The sequence below is a fragment of the Cricetulus griseus genome, chromosome 5 (assembly GCF_003668045.3).
Source record: "Cricetulus griseus strain 17A/GY chromosome 5, alternate assembly CriGri-PICRH-1.0, whole genome shotgun sequence".
Classification (NCBI taxonomy): domain Eukaryota; kingdom Metazoa; phylum Chordata; class Mammalia; order Rodentia; family Cricetidae; genus Cricetulus; species Cricetulus griseus.
Window position 1 is genome coordinate 167253406 of NC_048598.1, and position 24751 is coordinate 167278156.

Sequence of the window (24751 nt, forward strand, 5' to 3'; positions counted from 1 at the left end):
ACCTCTTTGTGTTTCTCATTTTGTAACTAAAAGCAGGGAAGGCAAAAAGGGATGAAAACCTGAGGCAAGAAGAGGTGTGCAAACTTTGCCACAAAAATTGAAGTAATGTATATGTTGCTGCAGTGTTGCTAAAGGAATGGAAATAAATGCTAAAGAATAAGGCAGCAGTAAGGGATCAGGCTTGGAAAAGTGCCTCGTGCCTTCCCGCTTAGGTCCTTGTATCCCTGGTTAGGGAAGATGAGGGAAGGAAGAAAGGACAGACACACATACACATGAAGTGTGCATGGAAGATCAGATGGGGTTCTATTGCAGTATGGCTGTCACAATCTGATACCACAGGGTGTTCTTTGGTGAAGCACAGGGGGTGTTGGCTAATCTGATTAGAAGGTCTTTGTAGGCAACCAGTCTCAGGCTGTAAATATCCAGGAGGAGGAATCTGCAGTTACTAATCTTTTTGCACACACTTATCAATCATCCGTTAAAACTCATATCCAGACTCCAAGGAAAGCTTTTCCATTATGGTTCATATGGTTAATGGCTTTGCCAGTTTGTCATGAGGCAATTGGACTCATAGTCCTTGGCAGGCCATGCTGATGTCAAAATACACATTTACTCAGGACTTCACTAGCTAGGGACCTCCTCTAATCGCTGCAGAAGGGTGAGAGGGGAGGATACGATGGCTGCATTAGTGAGGCAGTAGTGAGGGAAGATACAATGGTCCCTTGTAGAGGCAGGTTTGAGGGAGCAGGCTTGAGCAATTTAGAAGACTGAGGAGACAGTGGGTCAGGAGTCATTGTTCTTAGTCATTATTTCAGTGTTTGGTTGTGCTCATCATGCCCAAGTCTACAATAAAATCACATATTCATTAAAATCCACAAGTAGGTGGATTTATGTTTATAGATATCAAAATTAGGAAATTTAAAAATTCATGTCAACATCAGAATCAATGCCAAGTCCTGGATAAAGGTGAACAACGCAAAAGCAGAATTTATATTGTTATATAAAACAAAATGAAGTTGCCATTAGAATGGGAAGTCCTAGATACAGCGCCTTGTAAGTGTAGTTCAAACCAAGCTGACTTCTATGTTACAGCAGAGGAAGCTGAGGACAGTTGCAATGGGACTAGTGTCTGGGTGTTCATTCTGTGTCCATAGGTACCATAACTCTTCTAAAGGCCCCGGTCTTTAACTTGAGCCTCTCAGCTCCAGTCACAGAACAGCGTGGTATACTGCCATCTAAGCCCTGGTCAATGGGCCACACATCATCCATCCACAGTCCTCATATAGTATTCTTTATCCCTGGTATCACCCCTGCTTCGTGCTGTGCCAACTAAGTCATCATGATCTTGTTCTCAGCAAGCCTCTCATTAAGATGATTATGTTTATAGATGGGAAACACAGTTCTCTCTCATTTTCTAACACTTACCTACCCTTTACCCCTCCACCCATGTCTGACATTTATCCTCTAAGTTTGTTCTCCAGCAATGTGTTTACTTTCATCTTCTCATGGGAATCTCACTTTTCATTCCACCCTTTCCCTCATCTTGGTGATGTTTTCTGTGCTGTCTGGAATCCCTGGCAATGACAGATTTTGTCTGTTTCCTAATATTCCCCTGGCTCAGCCACATCCTTCATAAATACGCACACTACTTCAAGTGTGTTGTGACATTAAAGGTGATGTATGTAAGATGAATACTTATAAACAGTGACAGGAATTTATTGCTTCACTTTTGTTGACATTTGTTTTGAGGTTAGTTTGAGGATAGTCTAGGAGGAAAGAGCATGTGTTTGCATGCATTTGTGGCTTAGATACTCATGGGCTTGAAAATTATTCCTGCCCCTTTCTAACTGATAGCTACTAAACTTGCTTGAGCCTCAATCCCCCTGTTGGATCAGAATGATGTCTTGTCTCACCTCTGCTGTGACAGATGGCAAACACCTTTCTCTTGAGGTCTTTACTGTGCTCAGGTTATAGTAAACTCTGCTTGAACTAGTGTGGTCATAATAGTGCTTTTAAATTAGTCACACACTTCCAGTGATTAGCACCTAGGAAAGGGAAACTCATCATGCTGTGTGGAGAACGTAGCAGAAACTGATTTAGCACAGGATCACAACCTGTGTGTCCTTAGTGCTTGCATTGGTGTATAAGATGGGCACTTTCCCACATCCCTTCCTCTTTCAAAGTTCCTGTCTTGGGTTTCATCATGAAGAAAAAAGCACACAAACTCCAACTTGGAAAAACTCTTTAATTGTTGAGGAGAAAGCTTCAAAAGCCTGAAGGGCATTGAAAACAAGCCTGGCAAATGGTTACAGAGAAGCAAATTCTGCAGGCAGATGCCCACTGGACCCAGAGTGTCTCCTGGAGGAGCAAAAGTTTCTTGTGAATTCAATTAACATCTGTAAGTTAGTAAACAATATTATGGCAATGCAAATTGCTAATTCTGACAATTTCAGTATGATGCTAACATTAGGAGATACTTGCTATAAAGTACAAATTGCTATATTGGACATTATCTAAAATTGCAATTTATTCCCCTCAGAGTAATTCTTTTGTTTAAGCTAAAAAGAAGTTGTTCAAGCACAGACCAGTGTGCAATGCTTTGTACCTGTGACAAGGTTAGAGGGGGTAGGGATTTGGAAGGAAGAGTTCTGCTTTTGGTTAAAGTGATAATTTTATAGATTTTTTTCTGTAGTGAAATGTGTAGGCCTGTACACTCAAGAAGTCAGTTTTACAGCTTGTCTATTTTTAAAAATAATGCTTCACAGAGGAAAAACAAAGTGGATGGGAAGAATACAGTACTTTTAATAGATAAGGCAAAAATAAAACCAAAGTTTGTAGAAAGTATAGAGCAGGGCTTTCTTGTGGACATTTGTTGTCAAATCAATAAACCATAATCACTATGTTTATTCTTTTGCTTAATAAGTATTCATAGACTCCAAATGATTTCTTGTGAACTAGGCTTGGAAGGAAACAATATTTGATATGTTCCAGTGCTCAAAGAAGCCCTTAGGAAGAGATTAGGAGTCATATACTTTGAAAAAGGCACTTTGACAAGTCATGGAATGGAGACTAAACAGCCCTGAACTATTTACATAGTCAACCAAAATAATATTAGTACTTTACAAATTAGATTTTGATGATGCAAGTTCAGGGTAAGTGAGGAGCTTTTTAAAATGAAGCAACAAAGAACTTAGAAGCAGTGTTCTTGTCTGAGCTCTGACTGTAATATTTAGGAAAAGAAGGAAGATTGGCATTTAAAGGTAGGGTATTTTAGTTTAAACTTATTTTGAAATGCCTAATATTGATGAGTATTAACTATCAGTAGACCTGCCTGTAAAGACTGCAGGAACTCTAAGAAAGAGCTCTATTATATCTGCCATTTTATAGTAAAGAAATGGGAACACCAAAAATTAATGTGCCTAATCTTTGCCACTAGCAAATGTAATGAGATGGGATTTGAACCTACGTTTCTAGCTCCCAAACATACATCCTGCCCCACTAAGTGCTAGGCATCTATCGATGGTCATTATACTTTTATACATGTAATAAAATAAAATGTTTCAATGCCCAACAAATCCTCATTTTAAAAATCCTTTAATGCTCAGATGGTTATGGCCGTTTCTCTTCTGGAGGCTTTGCTGCAGCCTTTGGTTGACACCTGCTCCTTGCAACTGCACAGACTAATGCCTTTTTTGTTGCTTGCCAGCAGAATGTGACCCTGGCAGCCTGATGTGCCTCTAAGATTCCAGAGAGTTAAAGGTCACACTGAACTTCCTGATGAAAGTGAACCACCACACCCGCCTTTGCCATGCCTCCCCTCCTGGCAGTATCCATTTCTCAAGGTGGCTTGTAATGATTTGGTGGCAGGGTTACAATGTTAATTGTCATTCCTAGACACCTTTTCCTTTGAGATTTACACATTTTTTTATCTACTGTCAGAGTGTTTGCTCCTGAGTATGTCTGTGCACCATGTGTGTCTGGTAGGTCAGAAGAGGTCCTGAGATCACCTGGAGCTGAAGTTATCGAAGGTTGGGAGAAATTTCTCCAGCCTGTGGCATACTTTTAAAAGAAATTTATGTGTTTCTGTTGATAGATTGCATACATTGTCCAAATCAATCTCTTCTGTATCTTTAATGACCCCCATTTGCTTACAAGCATTTTGGTGGCAAACATTATAAATTATATGGGATTTTGTTATGAAATATTTTTGTTGGAACAAAAACAAGATTCTAATTTCCTTATACAATTACTAAAAAACACAGGTCCTTTGAAAATGAATTCTGTGTGTCTAAGTGTTCATATGGTGTAGTCTTTTTAATCCAGAAAAACTTAATAATAAATTTGATATTGAGCTGCCAGTGAGTGGGGTTTTAGAGAACAGCATATGTTCACAGTGACTCCATATTGTTTATACCAAATCTTTCTCTCTGGCATCGGGAGTCTTCCTGAGATCCAAATTCCACATAACGAACATATATCCGCTTAAATCAATGTTTTCAAGTCCCCATGCCATTTACATTTTTAGCCTGGCCGATGCTTTGTGGCAGGGCGCTGCCCCACAGTATAGACTGTTGAGCAGCTGCCCTGGCCTCCATTTCCACCTCTTGCCTTCAGCACCACCTCCCCTTCCTGGGGAGAGGATTAACAAATGCCTCCAGAAATTACCAGAAGGACCCTGGGAGAAAAACCATCTTCATATGGAAAGAACTGATGAGATGGTCTCGCGGTTATGAAGAATAAACTCCAGATAGATAGTGGGTACCAAATGACCCTCATCTCCTTTCATCTTTTCTGGCAGATAGGCTGAATTGTATATCTAAGCAAACATTACCCCTCTCTTTAGATAATAGTGAAACTCTTCTATACTTTCTTTTCCTCATCTGCAAAATTAGTATTATTTGTAGGACTGTTTTAAAGATTAAATGAGATAATATGTATAGAACTCTTTGACCAGAGTAGGCTTAAATTAACCAATGCTTACTGTGAGAAACTAATACTATTAAACATTAGTGATATTCATAATACAGTAAAATTCTTGCTAAAAATATGTAAGACAATTAAAAAAAGATTAGAAAGTGAAAATTAACACATAAACAAAGTTTAATTTCACCATAAATAAGAAAATATGAAATCAATTTTAAATTGTTTAAATATTAAAATATTTAATTTAAAATATGTTTAAAATATTAAAATATGAAATATTAGACATAATATTGAAAAAATATGTCAATAGGCTAATCTGTTAAGGCTGGAAAGAGTGAATGGCCAGGTTCTTTCTGGAAGATCATTAATGAAAGATTTAAAGCTAGAAAGATCAGAGAGTAGATCTAGCTCTTAAGTATATCCTGAGGGAGTCATGTACTCAAAGATTAATAAAGAAGTATATAGATTATACTGCTGTCACCGCTTTTTATGATGGCTAAATTAGAAGCAACCTAAATTCTCAACAATAGTGAAAATATGAGTAACTCATGGTATGCTGATGACACATTTTATATATATTAAATGTCTTTGAGATATATATATATATATATATATATATATATGTGTGTGTGTGTGTGTGTGTGTGTGTGTGTGTGTGTGTGTGTCATATACACATATACATATATCTCAAAGACATTTAATAATCTGAGAGAATGTTCTGGCCTTGGTATTTCTTGATTCAACATGTTTTTGATACTTTGGAAATACATGTGTGCAGGAGCACTATGTATGATAAGATACCCTTCAAAATTGTATCTATCAGTCCCACCATTTTTTAAAAATAAATTTTATCTAAATTAAAAACAATCTTATTTTATATCCCAATCACAGTTCCCTCTCCCTCCAGTCGTCCCATTCCCCCCACTGATCCCCCCAACTCCCCATCCACTTCCCAGGTGAGGCCTCCCATGAGGGGTCATCAAAGTCTGTCACATTATTTGGGTAAGACCTAGGCCCTCCCCCATGTGTCTAGGCTGAGACAGTATCCCTCCATAGTGAATGGGTTCCCAAAGCCCATTTGTGCACTAGGGAGAAATACTGTCTCCACTGCCAGAGGCCCCATAGACTGCCCAGGCCTCCTAATTGACACCCATGTTCAGGGGGTCTGGGTGGGTTTCCCAGCTATCAGTCTGGGGTCCATGAGCCTTCACTTGCTCAGGTCAGCTGTTTCTGTGGGTTTCCCAGCGTGGTCTTGACCCCTTTGCTCATCACTCCTTCTTCTCTACAATTGGATTCCAGGAGTTCAGCTCAGTGCTTGGCTGTGAATCTCTGCTTGTGCTTCCATCAGCTACTGGGTGAAGGCTCTGTGATGGCATTTAAGGTAGTCATTAATCTCATTGCAGGGGAAGGGCATTTAAGGTAGCCTCTCCAATATTGCTTAGATTCTTAGCTGGGGTCATCTTTGTGGATCCCTGGACATTTTCCTAGTGCCAGATTTCCCTTTAAAACTATAATGGCTCCCTCTATTATGGTATCTCTTCTCTTGCTCTCCTTCTCTATTCTTCCCCCAATTTGATCTTCCTGATCCCTCATGTTATCCTCCCCCTTTTCCCCTTCTCTTTCCCCTCCCTCCCTCCCCACTCCCCCTGTGCCTCCAATTTGCTCAGGAGATCTGGTCCCTTCCCCTTCTCCAGGGACCATGTTTGTCTCTCTTAGTTTCCTCACTTCTCTGGGGTTGTGGGTTGCAGACTGGTTATCCTTTGGTCTATGTCTAATATCTACTCACGAGTGAGTACATAGCATGCTTGTGTTTCTGTGTCTGGGTTTTCTGGTCATTTAGTCCCTAGATTTTCATGCAACCCTAACCCTCACACTTTGATTTTAACATATTACAGATAGAATAGGACTCTTCAGTTGTGAAGTGCATGGGGAAACACGTCAAGTTAAAGGCCAAGGATGACTGCTAGGCAGGGTCCCCACCTCCCCTACTGCATCCTTCTGACCTCTTAGGGTTTTCTCAACTAGCCTTGGTCTTTACTCACCTGATCTTTGACACAGCAAACTTGTTTCCAGCTGTAATCTTCTCTGCTTTTCCTCAAGATCAAGATAAAGAATTTCATTCCCCAGGAAGTAGTCTCTAACCATCACCACTCTCACATTTGACCCCTTGCCATTCTGTGTCTATGGCACTAGACAGACTTCTCCTTCCCTTCCCTTCTTCCCTCCCTCCTTTCCTTCTCTCCATCCTTCTTTCCTTCTTTCCTTTCTTCCTTCCTTCCTACATATGTCTATCTGACATTTATTTATTCAAATTAAGTGATTTGAGCTACCCACAAATACTATATGCTATAATTAAGTGTTATAGTAAATACTGTCTTAATGAATGAAATAGCCGAATCTTCTGTTTTCACTGGGGCTTCATCCTTATGAGAAAAATGGATTATTTCTTTAAAAGGAAACTTTACATTAAATTTACTCTAAGAAATAATTTTGTTCAGGAATGTCAAAGCAACAAGTGAGCTAACAGTAGTAATATATGAAGGAAAACCATTTTACTCATAATAAACTGCATATGAAAGTCCAGACCTTCCTCAGTGCCACATCCTTGTATGGCTTGGGTCCCAAAACCGTAACTACGGTCAGCAAATGAATAAAGAAATGACTGACAGACACACATACGCAGAAAAGCAATGAAAAAATGCTTGGGCCTCTGTTAGGTGTGGGATGCCAAGGAGATATTCGTGTAAAGATTTTTAGGCACAAGATCTAAGAGAAAGTTAGAACAGAGGTATGTGTTTGGGCATCATTAGCATTTAGTCTTGAAATTAAAGTATGAATACAACCACTGCCTGGTGGCATAGTCTGTGAAGAAATCAAGCCAGACATCTAACATGGACCATGCCATTGTTTAGAGAATGAAAAGAGAATCTCATGAAGAAGTACTAATTGCTAGTGAAATAGGGAATCAGACCAGAATGAGAGGGAAAGCAGTGAAACAGTGTCAAGAAGCAGGGTGCTTAGTAGCTAGCTCTGCTACAGCAATGATTCGATAACTTGGCATGTTTTCATTAATGTATCTGTTTCTCCCAAAAAACTATGAATTGCAAGTTAAGGTGGTTTTGCATTTGAAGCAATGTCTAGAGAAATGTTTTGTTGATCTGACTGTGGAGGTGACTGTTATTGGAATTCTACTGTTATTTGTCAGCAGCCCAAAAAATTTAGGGTGGCTTCTTGCAACCAAAGTTTTTCCTGATGTATTATGTTAGTGCCAATGATGAGGAATCCTGTAGTCACAGTTCCTAGACTTCGTGCTTAGGCATCGCAGGATAGACTTAAAGAGATGCTATGGTATATTTTATAGACATAGAAAGAAACATCCCATGGCAGTTTCTTATTTCACCATTAGCTTTCTTTCTCCCTTTTCATTATATCAGATCTCGGGAAAACTGGGATTTTGGAAGCTGATGTCACAAAAATCAACAATCTTCTAAAAACCAGTGAGAGATGCCTAGAGGTGTTAACGTGTAAGCATTTAAATAATTCAGTCTTTTATATTTGATAGCTAAAGAAACTAAACCAAGAGGATACTTCTTTCACCTTATTGTAGTAGTAAAATTTCTGAAAAAAAAAAAAAAAACAAAAACAAGGACTTCAAAGGACAAACTTTGAAACTATTAGGTAGAGGTTCTGTCTTAGTTCTTCATCTCTCAAGAACCCTGCACAGAACCTTGTCCGAATGTGATACTGTGAGGTGAACAATGCCCAGCAAATGTCCTGTGGAAGTGAGGGGAATCCCACAAATACATGTATTGAAAGAATGGGATAGTGAATGAAAGAGGCACACGTAAGCTGATGAGGCGGGAAGAGTAAACATCCCTACTGCTTCACTGAGTTCCTAAACCTCCAATGCAAGTAGATAAGGCTGGGGTGAGAAAGCTTGGATTTTTTCCCTGTTTGCCTTGCAGGTCTCTGGGTTAAAAGTTCTTGAGTTTAGTAGTTGAAATTTACCTTGTAGCCTGATACATTAGCTTATTTTTAAAAGCAGTATAAATATCTATTCTCAGTATTATGTGTGTTGACAAAACTGTAATCTTCTGAGTGTGTGAGGGGGGATAATTTGTTTATCTCCTAAATTTTGGCTGCTTTTCTGCCTACCCTTTTGCCAGGCACCACATGCTTTCACCTGGTGACTACACAGAGGCAGGAATGAGATTCTCTTCTTACATTTTGCCATTATAGCACATTTAAGTAAAGAAGTAAACCCGTTCAGTATAAGAACAAGATTTCAGGATAAACACTGACACAGCATTCCTTATACAGTGGGGAACTTGGCTTTTGGCAAGGGATCACCACCCCCTGCAGTCTTTGCTTCTTGTGAATTGTGACCTTGTAATGAAAACCCTCCTTATTATTCTGAGGCTTAGGTTAGATAGCGATAAGTACCTGACTTCAGAAGCATATTCAAGAAACTTCACCTTGTCTTTCCATTTCAACCTTTCTGGTTCATTGTTTTTCCACATCCTCTTAGTGTTCTATTAGACTCTCTCAGCCAGGATGGAATGTATATAGTGTATTGTCATGTAGAGGATCAGTGTTTTGGTTTATTTATACTTTATATTTATGGTACTTTCTTAATGATAGAGGATGGTAGTGCATTAGTGGGTCAACCATGTCCATTGACAGAAGCACTCCATAGGGTCAGAGTTGGGGAATTGCTGAGTCATCCTTGGCTCTATCTTCCCTCACCTCACCATGTTCAGAGTGAAGTTTCTATCCAGTATGAGGTCTCTGGGTTTGCTAAACTATGATAGCATTCAGAAGAATTTGAGATCTTACTTGCCATACATAATATTCATTTGCAGTCAATATAGTTAAACTTTTTTACAGTAGTTTTAACTTTGATTAGCCCTTCTCCTAGAGCTGCTAAGATGCAGTTCTCTGCCTCTGTCTGGCTTGTATTTCCCTGATCAGTTATAATACACCAGTCCTGATCACAGCTAGGCTGGTTGTTCTCTGTACATATCCTATTCTGACCTGCTCAGCTTTGCAAATGGCTTAACAAAAATCTCCACCATAAGCCTTCCTGGGTCTACTAATTGGAAAAGTTGAGTGAAGGTTGAAGGTATTCATAGAAATTTTTTTGCTGGCCTCAGACCCACTCAAGGACATCCCTTGCACCATAATCTCAGCATCTGCACTGGCTCCATATCCTTTGACAGACTATATTTTCTGCATTTTCTAGATCCATTCTCACAAGTCCAGTTTTATGTGCAGTGAAGATGATTCATTGGGTAGCTTTCGAGGTGTTTTAGTCTGTCCTAATAGACCTGAGATCAATGTTCTACCCTACTCCCTCCTCTGTTAGGGGTAATAAGGTGCCAAACTCTGGGCTACCTTGCTTCCATTGTTTTCTGTGTGTTTGATAAATTCCTTTCCAGCCATTTCTGCTGTAAAATCAAGATCATCGGCAGTGTGGCAGACCACAATCCTAACTTCAAAAACTATTTAGGAGAAACAAAGTGGTTTGAACCTCACTTATAAGCATTAAATTTTGCTAAGACAGCATCCGTTTGTGGCAAAGAACTGATAAAAAGTAAAACCCCTTTTAAAAGGCAATGTCACAAGCCAGGTGGTGGTGGAACATACACTTAATCCCAGAGGTGGGATCTCTGAGGTCAAGACCAGCCTGGTCTACAGAATGAGTTCCAGGAGAGCCAGAACTACACAAAGAAACGCTATCTTGAAAAACAAAACAAAACAACAAGTCAATGCCACATATAATAAGAAAGTTAGTTTGGTTTTTAGTAAATAAAGATTATAGTTGAATCTCAGAAACATATTAAAAAGAAATCTACTGGACACCATTTTGCCAATTCTAAAGAAGATAAGAGAGCCCAGAGTCTGTAGTTTCATTAATATAAAAACTGAGAACAATGCATATAATGATGTATGCTATATGGATCTACATAACATAACCTATTTGAGCTCATTGGGTTATTGATGGGGGAAGTCTTTCTGTGTGTGGTTATCTCATTGGTTGTTGAATAAAGCACTGTTGGCCAATAGGGGAGCAAGATAGTTGGGACCAGGAGTCGAGGAGAATTCTGGGAGATGTAGTAAAGAGAACTCTTGTGATCCAGGCAGGAAGTGACAGAGCAGGCAGGCTCAGAATATAAGCAGGGACAAGCAGGAAATCATTCTTCCTCCTCCTCTCTTCTCTTGGGAGCTGCCATGTGAGCTTGACAAGAGAGGACACATGCTGCCGGCGTCCTCGATTAGACAAGTCTTTATAAAATATATACATTAATAATTATGGTTGATACTTAAGACAGAGATAACAGATAAGAAATCCTAGTCATTGGCCAGCAGCATTGTAACTAATATAAGACTGTGTTATTTTGGGCACCCATGTGGTGGTGGGTCTCGGGTGGCTTGGCAGAAAGTGTTATGGAGGAACGATTTATCGTTACGGGTTATCACTATTATTAAACTTGTAATAGAGGTAGGAAAGAGCATGTGTAGTTACAAATAACAGAGTATCTATTTGAGTCTATGGAGTTATCACTGTTATTAAACTGTAACAGAGTAGGATAGAGAGCATATAGATGCTGACAAGCTAAGGAGGAAACTACAAAGCTATTTTTTCAGTTGTTTAATGATATTTGCACCTGTTGTATAACAAGCTTTTTCATTTACTCCTTTTATAAGTGCATTCCAGTCAGGATGTAACCTTGTCTATGTACAGAAGCAACATTGTCACCAACTATACTTACAACATATAACTGTATAAGGTATAAATAACTCTCAAAAGTAAACATTAAAATGAATAAACTAGGCAATAAGGAAACATTCAAGCATTGAGGCAGTTCACTAAAGAGGGTTTATAGAATGTGAACAAACACAGGAAAAGATGTTTAACACCATTATCCATTAGGCAGATAATAAGACCAGACGAGATAGTAATAGTCATCCATTAGAACAGCTAAAAAGTAAAAATTTTACAAAATGATGGCAACACTATATCATCAAAGAAATTGGTTACTCATACCATGTTGATGGGAATGTAAAATGATAACTGCTATTCTGGGCACATTTAATTATATATTAAGAAATATAAAATATATTGTCCATTTCATCCAGTAGATACATATCTTTGAATTTAACCTGCAGAAATCAAAACTTAGGTATGCACGCATAAACAATATGCAGTAGTTCACTGTATCTCTATTTGTAATTGTCTCAAACAGTAAACATCCAGTGTCTCTCCAAGAATGGACTAATAGCTTTACAAACTGTGGTGTATCTCAAACAAGGGGTACTTCCTGCATGGAACTTAGTGATCTGTGGATCCAGACAGCAGCTTGCTTGGGTCTCAAGGTTGTAATGAACTCAAATATGGATTATGAGAAGAGGGAAGGGGCAGAGGATATCCCTGTGGCTTTTTGGCCTGAGAGGCCACAAGTACAGAGTTACCAATAACCACATGGAGATGTTTGTGTATGCACAAATTAAGTTCTAGCAGATAGGTCTACAAGTAGGTAATGCTACTAAGCAGGCTGATACATGAATTTGGAGGTCAGAAGTTGGGTTATGACTAGAGATATATATTTGAGATATTTACTGTTCCACTAGATGAGCTCAGGCAGAAAGTGATCCTAGATAGAGACAAGGACCAAAGAGTAAACCAGGAGCTTCAGAATCAAGAGATCTGGGAGGAGAGAAACAGAGACTCAGACCAAGAAACAGCATATACTAAGATAGAGGAAACTTGTGTGTCCTGTTCCTGGTCAAACACAGAACCCCAGGGAAATAACCCACTTGCTAAATACATGGCTTATCATCAATGCAAGTGGGTGTGATAAGACTGGATAATCTGCCGTACCTCTTATTTTTATACTATTTTTATACTGACAAACAAGGTCACTTTTTGTTCAGCATTTGACATGCTGAGAAAAAATAGTCTTGTTTTTGTTGCTTAAGTTTCAGAGAATCAACATTGCTTCCAATTTTTTAAAAAACTAGGTTAACCATTTTTCTGTGGTGATTCTGTTTGTTTGGTCAGTTATGTACAGCAGGTGATGGTGTGGTGTGTTGGTGACATGCCTTTACAGTCATCACAGCTCACTGAATGCAAATGTCTCTTGGACATTGTTGTATCATGAAGAAAATTGTCTGATCTTTATTATAATTATTAAAATATTAAATTATATTTAATATTAAAATATTAAAATTCTGATCTTTATTATAATCATGTTTATTCTTGTCATCATATTGTATAAAGTATATGTTTTTCTTTTATTTTTCTCTGGTGCCTGGGCATGTGAAACGACTTTTAGTATTTGCTAGAATTGCAAAATAACACTTTGTGATAATTCTGACTAAAATTATGCAAAAATTATTTCAGGCTATGACCAATATGACAGTTTAGACTCCTGATTTAATATTTTCATGTATTTTATTCAAAGACATCAAGTAGTTATACAACAAGTGCATATAATATAACAAGTAAAAATATAAATTATAAGTATTATGATTTTGCAAAATGAAAAAGATATCCTGATTTTCTTTTCTTTAAATCTTCAAGATATTTGGAAGTTAATTTACATGTACTATATGTAGTTCAATTGTTACTTGTTTGTGTACTGGAATGAAGACTTTTATATTGTCACCTAATTTACAGGCTCCACAGTGGCCATAACTTAGTGCATCAAAGTGAGATAAGAAGAAAAAGGGGCCTGAAAGAAAGAGAGAAAGGAAAAAGGAAAAGAAAAATATGCTAAAACCCAGTGTAAGCAGACTGCTGAGAAGAGAGATGAATAAACACAGCTTCCCTTTGTGCAGTAACTGCCAAGCTTAGCAGAAGCTGCCCCTGTCTTTTGAGGAAGAGAAAATAATGACCAAGGTTTCTGCATTTTCGGAGACACAGTGAACTGCTTCCCCCACTGGCATATTGTTGCTCTTCTTATTTTGGAATGTGGCTGTACCTGTGGGCATAGCATGCTTTATTTATGACACCATGCATAGTCCTTACCACAGTGGATACTCTGAGCCATGTTTACTTCCCAGTGTTGAGATTTAGCCTTGCTGTAACAAGCTTTTTTAAATGGATTGTTTGGAGAGAAATTCAATTAGCAGCCCTGGAGGCGTGAGCTGTTCTGGGCATGAAAGTGTGTGTAACGTGTAGAGTTATCATCAGGGAAAAGATGACTTTCCCAGACAACATTTTCTCAGTCGAAAATGTGACTGTGCACAAACTTAAAAGCCCTTTTCTAATCCAGTGTTCTGGAAGAAAGTTATAGTCAAGACTGGCTGAATTAACTCTGAACATTTCATTTTGACTTTCTTTTCTGAACTAGACCTTTTCAGAGAGAATAGCTGAGCCACAAAGCCATGGACCAAGTGTTGTGAGTGTACAGCTCTGTGTGCATGTTTCTGTGCGTGTGTGCTTGTGTGTGTGCGCGTGTGCACGTACACTGTGTAGAGCATTGTGTGCTTTGGCATGGCCTCCTCCAGCAGTCAGCAGGAAGCCTCCAGGGCCAGGGCTGCTTTCATCCTCTATTACACACTCACAACCTTCCTGTTTTACGATAATTCTGAAACCTAATGCTCCAGCTCCTTTTAACTCAGAACTGTGTTTATTTGCCTGTGGCCTGTTTTATTGTAAAATAAAAATCTTAAAAATCCTATGTTTAGGGGATGCCTTTTTCCCTAAGAACAGTATGGTTGTCTTAAAGGCTAAATGGCTATGCTTTAATGATGTGTAAAAATTCAGTAAAAAATAAATGATAGCAATTTTGTTTTAAGAAGAAACTTTTAAAGGCAATTCATACTAGAGACTTCAAAAAGTTCAATCAAACAATTGAGAACAAGCTGTACTGTGAGAACTTATTTTTTTCCCCTGCACTTTCCACAGTGAGCTCAGTCATATTTTTCATAAGTCTGTGCTTTGGTTCTTGGTGACCACTTGTTCCAGGTGACCACTGGTTCTGGTGACCCCTGGTTCTAGGTGACCCCTGGCTCCAGTAACCACTGGTTTCAGATAACCACTGATTGTGGCATTTGAATTATGGTTATTTAAAAAGAAGTCTTCATAGATTTTGAATGTCTCTAAGAAGTTTTCCACTGTGGCAAGTGAGGGAATGAAAGGTATCCTGCTCTCTCTACTGGTATTAATGATTAGATAGGTGAGTGCCCTTGGTTTTCTTTCTCCAGCTGGCAGCTTCAGGCTCAGCCTTTCCCAGTAGTGCTTATGGTGATGTATGATAAGTGCCAATAAGAGAATCACTGAAGAGCACACTAATAATTTTCCTGTTAATCTAAGTGAGGCCCACTGTAAGTTTGAAATACACATAGCATCTGTGTGTTCCTGGTGCACCAAGAATAACAGGTGCGTGAATTTCTCTGTTCTCCAGGAACTCAGAACACATGCTGACCCAATTGCTGTGATTGTCTTTTACTGTTTTCATCCTTTCTCCCATAACTTCTATTTAACCTTCAGGGTAAGCCATCCTGTTCCTAAGAATACTTTGTCAACTGTCAGCCTGGGCTGGGTTAGATGATCCTTTACTTTGTACTTGTAAATCTTGGATACGTTATTTATGTCCATACCCTGTTAGAATCACCATTACTGGTCCAGGTTAGCTGTTCTTCCATATTGTATTCATTACTTTTCATTTCTGTGGCAGAGAAACCAACAGAAGCAATGCATGGGAGGAAAGGCTTATTTGGGCTCATGGCTCTAGATGTTTAATCAATTGTAGAAAGGATGATATGATGGAGGCAGCTCCATGTCCCTGAGGGCTTCATTCATAATACATAGAGATCTAGCTGGAAAAGTTTCTAGTTATAAGCCTTAAGGGCCACCCCCAACAACCTATGGCAACCAGTTAGACTCTGTGTCCTAAATATTTCATAATCTCCAAACAACCACATCACCTGGAGACCATGTATTCAAAAAACAACACAGTGAGGGACATGTCATCTTCAACCATAGCACTTAACTAGTTCAAGTCTCTGTGTATAGGATATGCTCAGCCAACTGACTTTAATTTGGCAGATAAGAGATGTATGCTCATGAAGTTCTATGGTTTCATTGTTTGTTGACATCAAGTTAAAATTTGTTCAGGAGTATCCTTTAATGTTTAGCGTTGCTCATTTTCTCAAAACTTTCTCATGCTCTGCTGCTGGAAATGTAATTTGCTCCAATACTTTTGGAAAGTCATTTGGCAGTAGGTATCAAGAGATTTATAAGTTCATGGCATTTGATTCATTGATTCCGTTTCTGGGAACCTCTCCTAAGGAAACAATTCTAATTATAGAAAATGCCTAACACACAGAAATCTCCATTTCTGCACTGTTACTTGTGGCAAAGGATTGGAAAGTCTTCCACAAGTCTAATACTAAAGTTTGAACCATTGCTAATTATTGACAAACTGTTCTAATGGCTAATTTTTGGCAATTAAGTAGAATTGTGTGATAGTCTTTTATGTCCTTTAGATGAGACAATGATGGTGGATATTGTTGACACTGAAAATAATAGAAAATAATTTTAATATGTAAAATACCTTGACTAGTACCTAAGCCTGTTATACACGAATTCAAACTCATGCACACAGATACTTTATGCAAAAGATCCAATTGTTGATTACATTTTCTGAGTTTTATTTGCATTTCCTACTTTTGCCTAACATTATGTAGGTTTGATCTTACAGGATGCTTAAAAATAACAAGCTGAAAAATGTTTAAATGTCTGTTAGTAAAAATATAGTAAAATATATTATTATGAGATTATGTCTTAGATTATTTCATCAGGTTTATAGATAACAGCTGATCTTTTTATATAGCAAGGTATAGGTATGTTCTAATACTGAAAAGACCTAGATAATAAATGTTTTACATTTGTTGTTCTCATTATATGTAGAATTCAAACATGACTCTCACATTATGTGTAGATGGTAAAGTCATGTGTCTTTTTCTTTTTCCTTGTATTTTCTGTTTGTTTTCTAGTGAGGAAGTTTCAGCAATCTACCGGGCCTCGGGTAATAGGTCAGTATTTCTCCCTGGCACACGAATGGACTTTGGGAGCCCATTCCACATGGAGGGATGCTCTCTCAGCCTGGACATGTGGGGGAGGACATAGGCCTTGCCTGGGATGATATGACAAACTTTGGAGATCCCCCATGAAGGGCCTCACCCTCCCTGTAGAGCAAAGGGGGGGTGGTGTAGGGGCTTGAGGGATTAGTGGGGGTGGGGAGGAAGGGAGGGAGGAGGAGCTGGGATTGACATGTGAAGAAAATTTGTTACTAATTTAAAATAATACAGTGACTTTTTAATTAGAGAAAATATACATCATCAAAAGCTTTGTAGCCAGGTGTGGTATACTTCTGTAATCTCTCTGTTTGGAAGGTGGCAACTGATGGGTCAGAAGTTCAAGACGAGCCTTAGCTATAGAGTAAGTTTGAGGCTAGCCTAGGCTATGTGAAGCTCTGTATGTGTATATATACAAATTCGGGAATGGTAGAACGTGCTGTAATTCCAGATCTTGAGGGGAGAAGGCTGAAGAAAAAGGAGGTCAAGATCATACTGGACTACATAGGTAGTGTGAGCTCCTCCCAAGCTATAAGCTACCCAAGATCCTGTCTTTGAAAAGAAAAGAAACAGAAAGAAAGGAAGGATGAGAAAGAAGGTCAGAAAGAAGGAAATGGGGAAAAGTGAGGGAGGGAAGACAAAAGAAAGACGGAAAGAAAGGAAGAAAGAAACAAAGAAAGAAAGAAAAAATTCTAAAATAAAAGCTCTGCTTTTGTTCCAAAATTACAGGTTATTTTTGTAGGCTTTCACAAAGTTTCCTCCTCAAATCATGGCTGCATTTAAATAAAATTACTGTTCTGCACTAGACTCCTAGGGTGGGGTCATGTTATGTCTTCTGTAACTATAGCAAGAATCTTCAAATTTCTTGTAGATGAAAACAGTAGGTAGCATTTATGTGACTCAAGCATAAAAGTAGTGGTCTGTAGTTGGTGTTGTAATGGTATGTGAGGTGGTCAGATTTCTGGGAAGCATGGGCGATGGAAGGCCCTGGACATGGGACCTTTATCAAAGAGTAACACTCTGCCTGAGAGATTGGTTATCAGTTACCAAGAGAGCAGTAGAGTAATACCACATCACCACATTTGTCTGTACTGCTAGATGCTGTCACACATTTAACCTGGATGCAATGCCATCTGCTATGCTGAGGCCCAGCATGTCGCCCTTGACCCATGTGGCTGCATGAGTGTGGGCTTTACAATTTTCAAAACCATGAGCCAGAAGGAAAGCCCCTGACTTTTCAAATAGCACATACTCGGGTATTTTGTTATAGCAACTCAGAATAGGCAAAGGCAGCTAAAGCCCTTGGCGCTACTTTACATGAAATCAGTCATTCATCCCTTTTTACTATGCTTATGCCCTGAGATGAATGAGGGGTTCGCTGAAAAGAAATATAAAGGAGAAAATACTTAAAAATTGGGATTTTTCTTATCGTTGGTCTTATAGTGTTTAAGAGCATATGTAACAACCATAGTGTTACCCTAATGATAGCTATGTCATTAAAAATCCAAACTGGGCTAGTGTGATAGCTCAGCTGGGAAAGGCACTTGCAGCCAAGCTTCATGAACTGAGTTTTGTCCCCAGGATCTACACTGTGGAAGGACAGAAGGGACTCACACACCCTTACCTCTGGTCTCTACATTCAAGCCATCACACACATCCCAATACTCACATATACAAATAAATAAAGAAATAAAGTATTGAAAAAGTCCAGAGCATCTTCCTGTCTCAGTAATATTTGCTGGTTTTCCAGATGTTCTCTTGATCTTTAATTAGATTCCCTGATTTCTGCGCCATTCCAGCTTGGAAGTCAGCAGCCAAACTCCACATATGGAAAAGTGTTTCCCTGGAAGTAAATTGAACATTTTAAAATTTACTGTCACTTATGTTGATATTTAACTCAATAAAACTTCTGTTTCTCACTGTTTCCCCACACATTTTCATGTATCTGTTAAAATTTTGGTAATACTTCATAATTCCATAGAAAATGAGATAGATTTTGAATGGCTTTAAGGAAGATGGGCTAAATTACTCATGGGAGTTACTAAATAAGTGTGCTAATGTCTGATTTCCTAGAGGCTTAGACAGCCTTCCTAAAAGTTTGTTTTCTGTGTGGGACATTAAGAAAGGTATTGATATTGCTGTTTATTTAGAATTTCTGGATAATATCTCATTAGAACATCAACCTGGTGATGGCTCACTAAGGAATCCATAGGATGCAAGAAGGATGCTTAAGCGATCTATATTATTTTATTTTAAGCTAAGAGAAAAATCTGTGCTAAAGCTCCCAGCTACTTTAGCAATAAATATGATTATGCTTAATTTGAAATTAGGAGAAGCTATTTTGGATTCCTGTTAGTTTAACATTTGAGGTCTGTTCTCCATGAGAGGCTGATTTACAGATGTAGATCAAAAGAGGGGCTGTGGAAGTTTTCAGATTCTTATCCTACAGCTTTGTCAACTTTAAAACAATGGTGAGTTGTTTTCTTTATATCTAACATGAATCTTCCTGGTATATATTAAATCATATCGTTCTCGATTTTCTTCATATGTAAATAAAAATAAAGTGCCTGATGAGTTTGTAATTTTGTGATGGCATCTGTCTTGTACGTAATACACTGAAACATAGAAAGAGCCTGTAACTGTTGATGTGAAGAAAGCACTGGGCAAGTAAGAAGGGTCTCTGGGAGAAGTCTTGAGGCACGGAATGAGGAGAAAGCCCCACTTTCTTTTGTTTCTTATCCAATTGAAGTTTTTTTTTTTGCCACAAGAATACTGCTACTTTTGTAAATTGAAACAACATATAAAAGTTTTATTTATTCACATGCTAATTGTTGTTTTACATTGAGCTTTTTGTATTTTACAGGCTTAGTAAATATTTAGTTGAAGTTCATCATTTAGTTACAATTATATTTCTTTTTACAAGTGAGCCCACCAGCTGCTGAACTTGAAAGAATCCAGAACTTATAAGTTTTTACCAATATATGAGACCAGAATAAACAAGTCCCAGAGATATAACATTTTTAAAAGCTGTTTAAAGAATGTTTGTATGTTTGGAGGCTTCAGGCTTCAAATACAAAAGGCATTTCTTTTCATTAAAAATGAGGCCCTGGAGAGCTTCGTGCAGCCAGCCACCCTTTCAGAGCAATCATTATGCATAGTTATTCTTCTTATGTTTTCAATGTTTCACTTGAAGAATCTTCAGAAAATATTCAATGTTTCTAGTCCAAACATCAAATAAACACAGATTTTATTCTGATAGCTTACTTCTAGTTATTCATGATGCTTTCACAACCTGTGTAGGAAATTTGGAGAATAAGTGGAAGTGACAAGAATGAAGTCCAGGGACTTTAATGCTGCCACTGTCCTCTCACAGTCACATTCACAGAACAGGTTTCATTTCGGTACTTTCTCCCTAAATCTACATACCATACTCAATAGACACAGAAACTGAGGCTGTTATTAGCCTGATGTGTTACTCTTTCATTTAATTCTTACACCTTGAGATGGGATCCACATTTCATCTCTCTTTGGGCTACTTTGTTACTCATGATAACTATTTTAATGTTTATATTAATTATGAGATTTGGGTAAGATGTTATGAGTAAGCCAGGGTTAATTTCTTTCACCTCTACTCACTCAAACTATTACTGTAGGAGCAATCAGACCAATCACTGGGGATGAACTGAGTTCCCCATGTCTTGTCTGACACATTAAGAAATAAAAATCTTTAAGCCACATTGACTTCAGATGATTTTGTGACAGTAATTCTTGGTGTAACAGGTAAACTTTATTCAAAGTAAATTGGCATGGCCCACTTCCTGGCTGAGGTCCACTGGGTGGACTTCCATGTTAGCCTGGCTGGGGTCCCCTGTGTGGATTTCCAGGGCTAGTCTAGCTGTTTGATGTACTTTCGTGCTTGGCGCCTGCTTTCCACCTGAATTGAGCTCCTATAATGGTGAAGGTGGGGAAACAATTACAGCAACAGGAAATGCATTACTGGAGCCCTGTAAGGTGTTGCCCTGCTTTGGACCAATGATTAGCTAGTTTTTTTTTTGTCTGGTGGGATACCTCTTGTTGTATATTCGCTGATTTCTTGTTCTATGGGGCTGTAGTTTCTTCTTCTTCATCTAGCAATTATTAGCTAGAAGACTGATGTATGGTTTCTGCGTCCTGTCATGCTATAGGTCCTACATGGGCAAATTCTAAGATAGTTCCAGGATACTTGTCCCATTTTCTTTTGCTGATGGCCCCAATATGGTCCCATGACATGTACTTTAGGTATCTTCTTAGCTACAACATCCTTTCCCAAGTGGTTTCCTTTATGCTCTTTATATTCACCCTTTGTATTTCTCAGGCTTGAGTCAGAAAGGAATCTAAACATGTCAGTCTCTCTAATTATACTTGAAGCCCTTTTCACTGATTTGAAGATGAGAAACAAGCTTATCTTAGAGTACACTAAAAGGGAGAAGGGAATTATGGAACACACTGAAACTCTCAGGAATACCTCCACTGCCTTTCTTCATGCCCTTGGCTACTTTCCTTTCATCCCTTTCATATTATAGGAGCATTACGTAGCCCAAGATCTTCAAAGTATTTTCAGTTATTTATCCCTAATCCGAATAGTTGGTCTGGGATGTAGAAGTTGTTGACACCCACTTAGCAACTGTCTAGTAACAATTTTGTAGCCATAACTTTTCCAAAATAAGTATCATCTACCTGATGTCTTTTGCAACTATTTTCTGAAGTCTATGTTTATATTCACACATTAGTAGAAGTAATCCTGACTGTACTTCATAAATATAAGCCCAGTTTCCAAAGAGAAATCAACTTAACCGAAATCTAAGATGCATTCTCTACTTCTGTAGAAGGATGGATTATTCAGTTGTCCTACAACAGGATATGTCTGTAATGTGCAAGAGAATGCACAGTGATGAGCATGTCTTCCTTCTACTATAGATCTTAAATCAGTGCTCCCTTTCCAAGAGGCACATATTTTATTTTAATGTTCTTTTTAATATTTCTAAAAGTATAAAGGTTCATATGCTTAATGGATTACAATGTAATTTTCAGACCAGTTTCAGACTAACCTGACACATCTTTACATGTTGTATGTTGGTGTAGAGCTACTAGGCATGAAATGTAAGTACAACTTACTAAGAAATGGAAAACAAATATCAAACACCTCAAAGAGTTATAAGAAATAAGAAAGACACAGCTCAAGAGATCAATAGTATTTCTTATAGAACAATCACTAATTAATGTTAATTTCTTAGCCTCATAGTAACTATGGCAATATTAGCCAGTGTGCCGTTTACATAGCCGGCACTAACCACCCTGATCCCCACTCTCTTTCCCAGGTACAGCCACCTCCACAACCTTGTGAAGTTTTCCAGGATGTTCTGTTTGTTTCTCCAACCTAGCATTTCCTCACTGTAATTCAGTTGAATGTTTGTGTTCTGAGTTTCTGAACTCAGTGCAATGGTTGGCACACAGTAGACTCTATGTCTTCATTGAATGAATACGTATACATGTTAAGTCACATTTCTGAAGATGTAGTCTGTATTAAAAGAGGAGATAGAGGTGCTTGTCTGTGAAAGACTTTGATTTTGTGGGAATTGTGGGCACTACATGGATCCGCTTACCCATAGTCAGGGAGAGCACATTAGTCGGTTGAGGTAAAGAGGTCAGGAAGAGGCAAGGGGTAAATATAGGGCTATGGAATCACACTCCAGGATTATATTTTCCTTAGACCAGTACCAAAAGCAGGTAACAGAGTCAAAGACAGGCCCTGATCCCACTGCTAGGAGTCCCACAAGACCAAGCTGGTCATCTGTAACACAAATGCAGAGGGCCTAAGTCAGGCCTCTGTAGGCCCTTGGTTGTCAGTTCAGTCTTTGTGAGCTCAGGTTATTTGGTTCTGTGAGTTTTCTTTTCTTCTTTTCTTTCTTTTTTTTTTTTTTTTTTTTTGCTGTGGGAGTTTTCTTGTAGTGTCCTAGACCGCTATAGCTCCTGCAATTCTTCTTCCTTTTCTACAGGATTTCCTGAGCTCCACCTAATGTTTGGCTGTGGGTCTCTGCATCTGTTTCCATCAGTTGCTGGATGAAGCCTCTCTGATAACCACTGGGTTAGGCAATGACCTATGAGTGTAGCATAGTATCTTTAGGAATAATTTCTTTGAATTATTATTATTATTATTATTATTATTATTATTATTATTATTACTAGTTGTGTTTGGTTCTCTGGGCTGTCCAGCCTCTGGGTCCTAGTGCTCCAGGCAGTGTCATTGGGTGAGCTTCCTCTCATAGTATTGGTCTCATGCTAGACTAGTCATTGGTTGGCCACAGGTCACTCACACAATTTCTGCACTATCTATACCCCAACATGTCTTGTACTCAGGACAAATTGTAGGTCTCATGTTTGTTCTAGGCCTTGAAAAGTAGTGAGTTTGTTTTACATGCACTTGATAGACAGATGCATGACTTAAAATTATTGTCTTCCATTCTGTGGATTGCTAATATTGTATTCAGCAACATCTGTTAATTCTGATGTAGTGAAATGTACCTTTTTCCTATGGACACCTTTGTTTCTGATTTTGTTAATTTACTTTTGTGTTGTCTTCCTGAATTGACACTTATAGTTCCGAACATCTTGATAAATGGTCCATTTGAGTTCATTTTTTTATCTGACTTCACTGTCTTATACCGAATTGTTAAGGCTACATTCTGAAGTCAATTGTCTGTAAATAGAAGGGGCTTTCTCTATTGCTAAGACCTATCCACTGATGTGTTCATCAGCCCTTTGTCCCTTCATTACTGCAGCTGTTGTAACTTCGAGGAGAGTCCTGACATTAGGAACCGTGTGTCTGCCAGATTGTACTTCTCTTTAAGGCTATTGGCTATTCTGCTTTCCACTCTTCTTCAAACGAATTTTAAAATCAACTTTGTGAATTCTGAAGAGACAGTAGGTAAAAGCTGGATAACTGTTACATGGAGTTTGTAGCTTATTTTGTGGAATATTCTTGTCTTAGAGAAAGTATTTTATTTGTGAACATGAGATATATTTAAGTTAGTTTATAATCCCTCCATTTCTTTCTGCACTTCTTTTAATTTAAATGGACAGAAGTTACACATCTTTGGCTAAAGTCTTGTGTAAAATATATTTTTCTATCTAAGACAGATTATGTCTTATGTACCTGGGTTTAGTTTTGTTATAAATACTGACCAAAGCATCTAAAAATTTGAAAATGCTTTATAATAGACATTTATATACTTCAAAACGTTGTGAGGACCCAGAAAGTCATTTCTCACTTATATAAGTTTGTTTTTCACTAATGAAAAAGGTAACTCACCTCCTGGTTTTATTATAATAGAAGTTTTAATATTGCTATCATATGATCCATTAAATTAAAATTACTGAATTTTAAGGAAGACTTTATTTTTAATTTTCTCCTTTTCTGTCCACATGTCTATACTTTAAAAAGTGCTTTTAGCTCTCAGCCCTGTTGTATACATACTTGTGATAGTCATTTTGTCTCTACTTCTGTTTCTTCTACTTGTGATACTATGTCTGTACTAATATTTTATTAATTTAATTTATTGAGATACTACCAGTGCTTACATTTTTAATTTCTGCTATTTTGTGTTCTGGAAATATTAGGAAATGCCTTCCTCCAGAACATTATAAATTCATCTTTGAGCTTCCATTTTTCTAAGTTCCCATATCATTTTAGATAGTGTTTAGA

At 38.1% G+C, this 24751-nt stretch overlaps 1 protein-coding gene across 21 annotated transcripts in view; it reads left to right on the forward strand.

Moving 5' to 3' along the window:
* Hdac9 (histone deacetylase 9) overlaps positions 1 to 24751 on the forward strand; it is a 535633-nt gene that overhangs the window by 420309 nt on the left and 90573 nt on the right. For 13 of the 21 annotated variants that reach the window (XM_035444966.1, XM_035444951.1, XM_035444962.1 and 10 more), the window contains 2 exons: positions 8358 to 8447; positions 16930 to 16968. The exons of 7 other annotated variants lie outside the window; for them this stretch is intronic. In XM_035444966.1, the coding sequence (XP_035300857.1) occupies positions 8358 to 8447; positions 16930 to 16968 (129 nt within the window). The remainder of the gene's footprint in view (positions 1 to 8357; positions 8448 to 16929; positions 16969 to 24751) is intronic. One more of the 21 variants, XM_035444959.1, reaches the window with a different exon arrangement.